General features: G+C 39.1%; 1 protein-coding gene across 1 annotated transcript; it reads right to left on the bottom strand.

Annotated features, from left to right (window-relative positions):
- Window positions 1-309: 309 nt before the first annotated feature.
- On the bottom strand, window positions 310-1,539 carry LOC109183169 (alpha carbonic anhydrase 4-like). The gene is made up of 3 exons (XM_019333356.1): window positions 1,161-1,539; window positions 587-798; window positions 310-467 (listed from the first exon to the last, which is right to left on the bottom strand). The coding sequence occupies exons 1-3, from the start codon at window positions 1,452-1,454 to the stop codon at window positions 461-463; spliced, it is 513 nt and encodes a 170-aa protein (XP_019188901.1). The 5' UTR covers window positions 1,455-1,539; the 3' UTR covers window positions 310-460.
- Window positions 1,540-12,882: the final 11,343 nt, after the last annotated feature.

The following is a 12,882-nucleotide window of genomic DNA, read 5'->3' as shown; positions in this document are numbered from 1 at the left end:
TAAACCAACCCAGCTAAATTGCCCATATATAGCTAAATAAACCAACCAACAAGATTGCCCATATATAGCTAGGTAAACCAACTCAACTAGGTTGCCAATAGCTAGGTAAACCAACCTATAGCTAGGTTGCCGATATATAGCAAGGTAAACCTGCCCAGCTAAGTTGGCAATAACTAGGTAGACCAGCCTAGATTGCTCATAGTTAACCGGCTCAAACAAAGAAGGTTGAGATTCAAACTCGTGACCTTGTGGTTATATCCTTAGTCATCTTGGTTGGGTGTTGGGGAGGTTAAGGTTAGGATACAGACCTCTTTGGTTACTGTCCAGATGACACCCTGTGAGCATGGTGGGGTAGTGAGGGAACCAATGAATCTGTAATATTTCTTGCCCTCATATGTGATCTTTCCTGGATTAAGGGCGCCTAAAGCTTTACCATTGCGATCAACTTGCCTGATGCTGTTCAGCAACTGGAGTGGAACCAAGAAATTAATTAATGTATATAAGATCAATTCAATTATATTGTATATATATATATATATATATATATATATATATATATATATATATATAATTGAATGGTACTTACTTGTCCAAGGAACTTATATCAGGTTTTCCTATTTTGTATAAGATGGAGACAGCAGCAAATTCATCTTTTGCACTCCTATGAACCAGATGAATCTCCATATCAACCTTTTTGCCGTTCACAGTGTTCTCAGAGGGAGTATGCCAGTGGCATTGTAACATGAAGTAATCGGTACCGTTAATGATAATCTTTCCGGCATCACCTGTCCACTGGATCTGCATGCATGCAACAATTTATTATATAATTGACCCGGGATATATGTAGATAAACTAAGTCATAAATTATAAGTGTAAAATAGTATGTAAATGAATTGTAATAATATTGGGTGGATTAATGTAAGAATATTAGCTAGACAAGACAATGGACTTCGAAGGCCAACCCTAGCTAGGTTCCCAATCTTGGGTCTGGGTCACCTATCCCGATCCGAATCATTATCTTGGTCCAAGTCATCTTCTTGGACAGAGATCCTGGGCTATTGGATTCCAAATCTCCATTTGAGTAGTTTTCGATATCTCTATCAGTTACAAAATCGATCTAAATCCAACAAAACTAAAACTATTTGGAACTAATTAATTACCTGAAGAGCATGGCCTTTGTTGATGATTATAGCCTCAGACGATTTGTAACGTCGAATCAACTCCCCAAATTTGGAGGTAACCTTAACAGTGGAGTCATCAATATTAATGGGAGACTGCATGTTACCAGCATTGCAGACTGTATAATTTGTGTGAAGTTTTCCCCATTTCCCTGGGCCATTCTCAGCTCCACTAATATAGGTAAATTTGGTTCCCTCACTCTCACTGGCTAAGGAGATGGTTTGTGATGAGAGGAAAAGGATTGAGATGATGAGGAGGATGAGTGGATTGCCCATTATTTCAGACCTTCAAAACTTGCATTGACAACAATATAGTTTTGAAGGCCGGATTGAAGAAATTTATTATTATTTACTATTTCTTACCTCTGATCTCTCTTTTGTCATGTGTATATATAGGATATAAAATGCTAATATTTCGGGATTCAATAAGGATGTGTGTGGTTTCGATGCTACATAGGGATTTATGTGGTCCCTGTTGTATTCTACCGATAAGAATTTTGATATAATTTGTTTGCCACAAATAATTTGTTTACAGCGTTGCGTGAATTTTGTAGCAGATCGAACTACTAGAACTAGTTTTTATAAAGGAAATAATTTGCGATATGATTAATTTTTTTTTTATTTATCATGGTAGGGGGATACCCCAAACGGAAAAGGAAAGGTACAAGACTAGTTAGTTTGTGTTACAAATGTGACGCCAAACAGGCCGTCCCTCAATATCATCCTCTAATATACTCTTCATCACCTCAGGAGGGCTATCTAAGATATGGATGCCCTTTGGGAAATTCCTAGCAATTTTGGCTAAACTGTCGGCTGCATTATTTTGTTCTCGAGGTATGGCTGAAAGTTTCCATGCATCAAATACCTTTAACTCCTTTCTGCACCCTTCAAGAATATTATGTGCAACTGTTGATGGTCTTCTTTTATTAAGCATGTAATTGACCACCATGGTAGAGTCTGATTCGAGTATCACCTTTTTGTAACCTGTATGAGCTGCTAGTTGTATTCCTTTGAGGAGTGCCCATGCCTCTGCTTCAAATGGGGTAGAGTTACCCATGTTGAATACGAATCCCTGCTTCCAAACTCCATTGCAGTCACGGATGATACCTCCACAAGATGCGTCATTTGTTTGCGGTTTTACCGATCCATCTACATTGATTTTGACAAATTCTTCCTTGGGTTTTTCCCATATGAACATCATCCAATTGTTTGAATTTCCTGCTGAGTGCTGTCCCATTGCTCTATCGAAAGCCAATGACACCTCCTTGACTTGTGTCTTAATCCAAGGAACCTTGAACTGGAGCGGTTTTGTTGTGCCATTAAAAACTCTTTCATTTCTCCATTTCCAAATCCACCATAGAGTTGTAGCGAATGTGATGCTGGAGTTATCTGGTACATTGACCTTGTTACTGTCTTTAATTCCTTCTTCCAGCCATCTTTGTAGCGAAAAGTTTCTTGATTTATCGTGGAAGGGTCGGAGTACTGCTTCCCACACTTCTGTTGCTAGCGGACAGGTTCTGAGCACATGCTCAGTATCTTCTACCTGATTATTGCAAAAGCTGCACTTATCACAATCTGTAAAACCTTTCTTAGCTCTGTTACTGTTACACATGATTCTTTCATGCTTCACGAGCCAGAGGAAGGTGCGAATGCGGCAAGGAATTTTTAATTTCCATATGCTATTCCATTTGGCGGCCTCTAGTGGTGCTGGTTCCCCGATGGCTATATTATAAGCAGATGCAACCGAAAAGTTTCCATTTGCTTCTAACTTCCAGGAAATGTTGTCCTCTTCCTCCATCTCCTCATGAATAAAATATAGGGCTAGTTTGCTCAATATATTTATGGGCAGTAGATGATTCAATTCACTCCATTTCCAGTCGGATTGAAGGCTCCAATAGCTAGATACAGATCGATTAAGGTCAGCGGAGGGGACTGCTTCCACAGCAGCCTCGTAAAGAGGGAAGTCCTCGATCCATATATCATTCCAGAATGATGTGTTGCGTCCGTTACCAATAAATCTTTTGACTCCTTTTATTAGAACAGGAACAGCACTTAGGATACCTTTCATTGCATTGGACATATTTCTCTTAGCCTTCCAAAGACGACAGTCTATCTTCGACAGTTGATATTTTTCCTTGAAAATCTTGATCCATAGGCTGTCTTCTCCATGCAGAATTCTCCATCCTAATTTCGCCATGAAGGCCTTATTCATTTCTTCTAATTTACGGATGCCCAAACCACCTTGCTGTTTACTTTTTGTGATCGTATCCCATTTGATGAGGTGGACTTTGTTGTCTCCCTGATTGCTTCCCCAAAGAAATTTCCGTATGGTTTTTTCAATGTTATTGATCACACCGGCAGGTATTAACGTTGTTTGCATTGTGTAGAATGGGATTGAGGACAAAACTGATTGGACCAATGCGTGTCTTCCTGCTAGTGTTAGTGATTTGGCTTTCCATCCGGCTAATCTTGAATGGATCTTCTCTATAATTCCCGCAAATGATTCCTGTTTCAGTCTGCCATGGATGGATTGGATGCCTAGGTATTTCCCTAGATCCGTGACTTTTGGGATTCCTAAAGTTTCAACGATTTTGTCTTGGAGCTCCTCATTTGTATTCTTGGAGAAAAATATTGAAGACTTGTGGAAGTTGACTTTCTGTCCCGAATGAGTGCAAAATAAGTCTAAGCATCTTCTTATTTCTACTGCTTGCTCCAATGTTGCCTCACCAAATAAGGTCATATCATCTGCAAATAGAAGATGGGAAATGTGAGGACCCGATTTAGACGTTCTAATTCCTTTCCATTTGCCTTTGTTCACTGATTCAAGTATAATGTGACTAAGTCTTTCAATACAGAGAACAAAGAGTAAAGGGGATAGAGGGTCTCCCTGTCTTATGCCTCTTCCGGGTTTGAACCATTCCATTTGTTGTCCTTCCCAAAGCACTGCTAGTCTGGACGAAGATACACAGTGCATTATATTCCTAGTCCATGTATGATTGAATCCGGCCTTTGACAGTGTATCTTCGATTAGGTTCCAAGATAACCTATCGTAGGCTTTTTACAGATCTATTTTCAACACCATCCATCCTACTTTGCCTCTTTTGGTTTTCATTGAGTTTAGAACTTCTTGAAAGACTAAGATGTTGTCCGAGATTTGTCTTCCCGGGATGAAGCTGGCTTGAAACGGCCCTATCAGCTTACTTAGCACATCCTGTAATCTGTTCACCATCATTTTTGTTACTAGTTTATAGGCTACATTGCAAAGGCCAATAGGTCTAAATTGCCTGACTGAATCCGGGCTATCTACTTTAGGTATCAAAGATATCAAAGTGTCATTGCATCCTTGATACAATCTTCCTTCTTCGAAGAAGTCCAAGGCAAACTTAGTTAGGCTGTGTCCTACGGTATTCCATGTTTTTTGGTAGAAACCCGCTGTAAAGCCATCCGGACCTGGTGATTTGCAAGGTGACATATCGAATAAGGCCTTCTTAACTTCCTCCATTGTGAATACCTTGTTGATCTCAGCCCATTCTGAGTCCAAAATCTTAGGGAAATTTTCTTGTGCTAGGGGAACCAGGGATGTCCCACTGTCAACTTCAAAAAGTTTTATGAAATAGTTCTTAACAAGCTCGCTAACCTGAGTGGTATCGAGTATAAGCTGCCCATTGTCATCTCTTAAACCTTTAATCTTGGGGGCCTTGGTTTTAATCGACGTTGCTGCATGATAAAATCTTGTATTGCGGTCGCCTGAAACTATCCAATCTTCCTTTGATCGTTGGAACCATAATAGTTCCTCTTGGTATAGAGTTTCCTCCAATTCACTGCGTAATTTTCTCTCTAATTTTAGTGCATCTGTTCTAGGACCGTATGCTAGGCTATTTTGGATACCTTTAAGCCTGGCCAGTAGGCGCTTTTTCCTGTGAAAGATGTTACCAAACGTGTTAACATTCCACTTAGTAAGTGCCCCTGCCGCAACCTTCAAGTTTGTTGATAAGTCAGATTCTTTGTTCCATCCTTCATGAATTAGAGCTTGGAAAGTGACATGAGTGGTCCAGGCCATGTTGAATCTAAAGGTTTTTTTCCTTAGATTAGATCGAGTCTCCTTGGTATCTATCAGTAGAGGGCAATGGTCTGAGTTCAACATTGGGAGATGTGTTACGGTCACATTCGGGCAGCAGAGTTTCCATTGTAAATTTGCTAGTGCTCTATCAAGACGAGCCCCTTTGAATGTTGATGAATCCACTCCTCTCATCCATGTAAATTTGGCGCCTTCATACCCCAAATCAACTAGACCTTCTCTGTATATCCAGTCGTTGAAATCAATGCATCTTGCCATCGAAAAATTCCCTGGATTGCTCACTTCTTCATGGCTTGTTACTGCGTTAAAATCACCCGCTATAAGCCAAGGCATCTGTGGGTTGTGTCTTTGTATGGATAAACCGGCAAATAACTTCTTTCTCAAGTTGTGGCAGGGACTACCGTAGACCAGTGATAACAACCATGGTCCTAGTTCACAGTCCATTACCTGTACAGAGATAAACTGAGGGTTAGTTTCAATAACCTGAATTTTTAGGGCTTCTTTCCAAAGTATCCAAATTCCTCCCGAAAATCCCACTGCTTCAACTCGTATCCATTCTTCAAAGCCAAGACTATTGCAAATCTTGTTAGCTTGATTTCCCGAGACTTTGGGTTCTAGCAAACAAAGCAAAGAAGGGTTAAATTCCCGACAAGATTGTTTCAGGGTGCGCTTAAATGAATTCGAAGCCGCCCCCTGACAATTCCAAACAATAAATAACATCTAAAAGAGATTAGGACAAGCCGGGGCGCTTAAGAGCGCATGTGGCTAACAGCCACTGGATTCTCCTCGAACACACTATCCTCATTATCATTCAAGGCCAATTCCGGTTGTATATTCAAATCTGGAGGGACATGGACAATGTCTGGAGGGTCATCCATATAAGCATCTTCTAGCCCAGCCATATAAGATGACTCTGGGTGGTCCTCAGCTTGATGAACTTGCGTAGAAGTTATGGTTTTCCCCCTATTTGTTCCTCTGACCACCGTATGCTCTAATTCTGCGGCAGCACGATTGGGAGTGGCACCTTGGCCTTGGCGTCCCCTAAGACCACCTCGCATGGATGTGCCTGGCTGCCTTTGATGGTCCATCTGTTGTCTAGTACCGTTTGAATTAATCCCCTCCCTTAATTGCACTGTTTGAACTGGCATATTTCTTGTTTTGGTTCTGATTCGGGGCAAGGACGGCGGTGGTTGTGGTGTTGTTGCCGATCTTTCCTGTCCTTCTACATTCTGTTCTGTCCCAGTGTCATCCAAGTCTTGTAGAGTAGTAAACCGGGATTGTATCCCGATATCCTCGTTTGCTTCCTGGCTGTTCTTGGGCGATGACTGGTTTCTGCCCCCTTGGGTTTCAGTCGGTGGTCTGAAGTCTCTTCTTGGCCTTCTTCTTTCCTTACGCGTGACTAGCATCCATGTACCATATTTTTCTTTTGGTACATGGCTGTTCTTGATTTGGGTCGTTGTTGGAGCCAGATCTCCTTCCAGGTTGTCTTTGTTTAAGCTTTCTGGGCTGCAGTTCTCCGACCGGTGACCATAGCAGCCACAGTTGAAGCAGATCAAATGGATACCTTCATATTCGATGGTCCATTCCATGAAATTGAGAACAAACTTCGAGAGGAGAGGCTTGGATATATCAATCTCAACACACAGCCTAGCGAATTTCCCTTTGGATGCAAGATGGGTTGCAGTATCGATTTTAATTGGCCTACCCACTGTCTTACCAATTTTCTTGAGGAAGTCTTCGTCGAAGTATTCGATCGGTAAATCCGGAAATCGCACCCAGGCCAGCAGCTTCTTGGTTTTGTTATTATAGGGGCTAAAATTCGGTTCCCATTCTTGAACTACCACATAATGATCTAAAATCATCCAAGGGCCTTCAAATTTAGCATACTCATAATCTCGCAGGGACTCAAATTTGGCTATAAAATAGTCTTGATTAAGCGCAATTAGGTCAAAATGAGCCTCTGTTTTCCACATCTTTTGTAACCTTTGCTGCAAATATGAGTAGCTGACTGTCCTGCCCAGAACCTTGAGGATGAGTGAACGGCGCCATGGTCGCCGGAGTCTTTCCTTCTCCTCTTTAGTTACCCGGATTATTGGGTATTCGGACACAAAACTCTCGTCCTCCATAGCATCATCGTCAGAAACAATTTCAGGTTGAGGATGGGAGATTACCTCTTTCCGGCCCCATGCATTGATTGGAGTCGCGACGGGAGTCTTCCACTGGTCCGGCGACATCAGTTCATCTCCTGTTGGGGTTTCTTGCGCCGCATCCACAGAGGATTGACGCAAAGGACTTTCCAGTTGACCTCTCAATCTTTTTGGCTTTCTGGTGCTCCTTTCCAACAAATCTTGGTCCTCCGGCGACCGATGGGTCGCCGCAGGAGAGGACAGTTCCGAGAGAATTCTGGTCATGCCCAAGCGTTAATCTCTGTATACACTTGATTATGTATTGCGATATGATTAATTTGGTTGTGTGCATGTACTTATTAACGAAAGCACGCATGTGTTCCAGACTGCCAGCAAAGGAAGAGTGTCATGTTATTTGTGGGAAATCATTTGGGACATGATTGTGAGACTAGGTGTCCATGTAAAAAATGCTTAAACAGAACATTCATAAATCAAATCATGGTCTATATGCATTTGCGCCAAAATGAAATAGCAGATACATATTGCACACGTTGGATATTCCATGGAAAGCCTCCAATTTTTCAAGAACCAAGTAATAATGGTTCTCAGGTTGAGTATGATGATTCTGATGATGAAAACTTAGATGGAGTCTATGAGTTCTTAAATGAATATGGAAATTTTGTAAACTTCAACTCACAGTTAAATCCCAATACTCACAGTGATGAAGTTGATAATTTTGAGAACATATTGAGAGAAGCAAAACAAGAATATAATATCCAGGTTGCACTAAATTAAATTCTCAAAATTCTCGATCATTAACTGTGAAGTTGCTTCCTTTGAAGGTGTATAATAATTGGAGCAATAAATCATTTGACATGTTGCTTGAATTGCTAAAAGAATGCTTACCTGATGGCAATATACTTCCACATTCTCACTATGAGTCTAAGGCTATGCTACGTAACTTGGGATTGAGATACACAAATATTCATGCATGAAAATATGATTGTGTGCTATTTAGGAAGGAATTAGAGACCGATGATTGTTGGGATTGTTATGCTGTGCAACCGTGTGCACCATGCATGGTGCACACGGGTCTAGTATAGATTCATAATTTCTATACTGTAAATTCATAACTTCTATTCTGTAGATTCATAAACTCTATACTGTAGATTCATAATTTCTAAACCGTAGATTCATAATTTAAATACAGTAGATTCATAATTTCTGTACTGTAGATTCATAATTTCTATACTGCAGATTCATAATTTCTGTACTGTAGATTCATAATTTCTAAACTGTATAGTTATCAAATTATGAACATATACTTATGTGATTTGTGAATACAGAGTTCAACAATTGGGAATATGAACATCGAAAATTATGAACATATAGATTTATAATTATGAACATATATTTAAAAAAAAATTTGAATCTACAGTATAGATTTTATGAATCTATAATATAGAAATTATGAATCTAGACCCGTGTGCACCATGCATGGTGCTCACGGTTGCACAACATAATTGATTGTTGTCCTATATGCGGTACTTCTAGATGGAAAGTCAAGGGTGTGTGCGATTTTTGAAGGAATTAGAGACAGATGAATGTTGTCCTATATGTGGTACTTCTAGATGGAAAGTCAATGGTGGTAAAGGAAAAAATATTCCTCGTAAGATATACTAAGGTACTATCCTCTAAAACCTACGCTTCAAAAATTGCTTATGTCAAAAAAAAAAATTGCAAATGATATGAGGTGGCATAAGGAAAGACGAATTGACTATGGTGAGTACTAACGTCATCCGGCTGATTCTGGGCTTGGAAAGATTTTGAATCAGTGTTGCAAAAATCCTGCCTAGGTACTAATTAATCGGCGCCTAAGCGCTAGGCGCTGGCCGATCGCCTAGCGTATCATCATAATCGGTGGTCTAGGCGACTCGGCCGCCTAAGCGCCGACTAAGCCTCATAGGCACCGACTCGGTCGCCTAATTGGCCGATTAGCTATTGTTCCATTCTTTTTTAAATTGGTTATTTCACTCAAAACGACATCGTTTTGAACGAAATAACCCTAAATTGTTCAAACTCTAGATGTTTTTAAGGTTAATATTTACTATTTTAGTATTAACTATTAAAGTATTAAATAGTTTATAGTTATCATGACCTTGTCTACCGTGCCACAAACACGAAGACCCAACCAGGCAAGACCAATCAATAGTATTCTTATTAATTATGGTTATTACACCAAACTTATAGCCCAATTAGTAATTAACCATTGCCTTTATTCCAAATCTAGACAAAACCTTGTCTTAAACCACAGTAGTGACAACTTTATAAATCATTACACCATTACTCGCAAGTTAGGTGGTTCGAGATTTATTTTGTTGTCCCAACACTTTCGTCATTTGTCACAAATTAATTTCATAGTAGTACAATTTGGTATCTTTAATCAAGTTAATTTTCACACAATTAACAAGATTATATCAACCAAATTTTCCAACTAGTTGAATTAAGCTTATATAATCATATTAAGAATATTATTTAAAATATTCAATACACTTGAGCTTTGACGCTCACGATTATATAGTCATCCCAATTTTGACAAATTGACTATACTTGAAATCTAGAACTGAAGTCTTTTACGAAATTTCAACCATGCAACACGTTTGTTACATACCACTATGGCCGTTAAGCCATTCAAGCATTTTCCATGGAATTTCTTCTTGAAGTCCTTTCTTCCCAAAGGCAACAAATGGATAACAGATTCCACTTGAAAGGCATCACTCAGGATCATTCCTTCGTCAACTTGACTTAGGACGATCCCGGATCCACCATCTTGTATTCAAGTAATCGGCAAACGACAAACATTTTTGCCTTAGCGTCATCACTATTATACTTCAGGTCAAAAGATTCCCACAACGAGTCACACAAACCATTCAAAACATAGTTTCGGCATAGGAAAACCAAATATTTCCAAATTCTTACTATGCTAACGGTTTGAGCGTTAGACTCATGTTCCTTTCCACTAGGAACCATCTCGGTCAAGAACCATGACATGCCGAGAATCATTAGGTTGTACAACATTCCCAATTGCCACCCTTCGAAATTCAACTGCTAGAATTTCCACGATCTTTCGACCAAACCACAAGGTACCGTCCCATGTACCTTCATCGTAGGGATATACCCTTTGATGCCACCACCGATCTCCGAACCAAGTTCACCGGGGTTTCGGATTGTGCAACCACGTTGCCGATCCGACCATTTGAATGTGCACCACGAGCAACATTTACGGTTCCACCGCTCGTGGAATCCATATATTTTATCACCAAAAAAATTAATCAGTTTTAAGATGGTTGGATATTGGTGAATAAATCGATACAAAATATATATATATATATATATATATATATATATATATATATATATATATATATATATATATATATATATATATATATATATTTGTCCCGAAAAATGCAATTTCATTTATAGAAAATTAATTCCAACCAATTTTGGTACGAAACTAAAATTACATATATATACAACGTATATATGGTAACCAAATAGGGATTTATTTTATCAAAAATAATCCCACCACAACTTGTACGAAACTAGTACAAGTGATTTAATCCTCACGAGATTAATCCCACCGCTTGGTACGAAACCAAGAACAAAAATAAAACAAGAGACGAGTTTCTAACCTGAGGTTTTAACCCAACGAGAAGAAAGAAGAAGCAGAGGAAGCCTGAGTCTTGTGTACACACACTCTCCTTAAAACCGATTCGTCACCTCCCGAGGGTGCTAGGAGCGTTGTGGCGTCAATCTTCCAGGATAAAACGGACTACGACTTTGGCGTTCGAGCACTCCAACCCAAAAGTCCGGTGAACTAGAACACAAGCTGAGCACTCCGATGTTTTACGGAAGATGTTGGCAGAACAACTTTTCTCTTGTAAATGGGATGAGAGATGAGAGAAAACAAAAGAAAGATTTTGAGAGTTTCAACAAGAATGTTTTAAAAAACTATCTGCCAATATCCTAAGCTATTTGTAGGGAAGAGTGAATAATTAGCCTTATAATGACCATTAACCAACCATAAATTCAATTTAATAATTGATAATAATGTTTGAAACGGTCGTACTTATTATCATAATAATACCAACGGTCACGAACTTAATACGCGATTAATTCGTACCGACCATAGCGACCTGTTTCAAAATATCTGAGTGACCGAGAAGTCCGTACAAACCTGAAGGTTTAATGAATTAGGACCGGAAACCACACCCGAGTGGTCCGCAAGCACCGAAACGTTGCAGCACGAAAGTAGCTCACGAAAGGAGAGCACGAAAGAGCTCACAACTCCAACTTTCAGAATGAAACTAAAGCTTAAAATTAAGATTTCAATTTGCATGCACTTTCGTCCAGCATGAAAGCATAGCACCAAAGGTGCTAAAATCACAAATTCACAATTAATCTTTCAAAGCTTAACTCTACTTAAGCTTATAAACCCAACTTTCGTGTAATGCAACGAAAGTTATTAAAATGCTTAAGTTTTTGACTTCTCTCAAATTGATTCACTTTGAGAATCAATTTCTCATTCACCTATTACCAATTTTGAGCGTACATTATATCTAATTCTTTGTCTCACTACGAAGAACCTGGATCCACTTTGACCCAACTCAAATCGGAAGTGGATCCCACATATATTTGTACCACAAAATAGTCACTCAAAATGCCATTTTTAGCTAAAAATTCCAACAGAAAGTACTTGAGAGATTCAAAATGGATTAAGCTAAGCCAGTGAATACAACCTCTTGGTATGCATTTCAAGTTGAGCAAGAAGCAATGTGCTTCTAGTGAGAAAGAGAAGAAGAAATGCAAAGAGTTCCTTATTCCTCAGCTGTTGGTAGTTTGATGTATGCGATGGTATGCACAGGTGTGACAACCCAAAATTTAATTTTATAAATCCAGTTTTAAGAAATTCCAAATAGCCATTTTCACTCCATTAATTTTTTGTAGATAAATTGGTGTTTGAATAAGTTATTTTGAGTTATATTTTAAATTAATTCAACACCGAAACTTATTTTAATTCCAAAACCATAAATTTTCGGGTACTTCGCGTACCAAGTTTTAAACTGAGAAACCTATCTGAGTGAGACCAGGTGAAACCTGAACCAAGTGTTTGTTTAGAAATATCTTTGGAAAATAAATTTATACCCCAAACAATTTAAAAATATCTTTCTAGTCTATGGTTCATGAAGCTTGGTGAACCACATTCCTCCAAAAACCTTTCCCTGATTCATCTTTTGGCTAAGCAAATTACCATTTGCCATCCACCAATCATTGTTGAGCTTCCTAGGGTTTTATGCCTATATATATTAGAGAGACATCAGACATTTGCCTCTTGATTCCCAACCTTGTCTTCCCCAAAACTTTGCAAGAGAACCAAAGAAAACATAGTAAGTTTTCCCTTCCTCTATTCATCCATTTTCCATCTAGCTTCCACTCC

This window comes from Ipomoea nil, unplaced genomic scaffold (assembly GCF_001879475.1).
Source record: "Ipomoea nil cultivar Tokyo-kokei standard unplaced genomic scaffold, Asagao_1.1 scaffold1101, whole genome shotgun sequence".
Classification (NCBI taxonomy): Eukaryota; Viridiplantae; Streptophyta; class Magnoliopsida; order Solanales; family Convolvulaceae; genus Ipomoea; species Ipomoea nil.
This window is presented reverse-complemented; position numbering and strand designations above follow the sequence as displayed.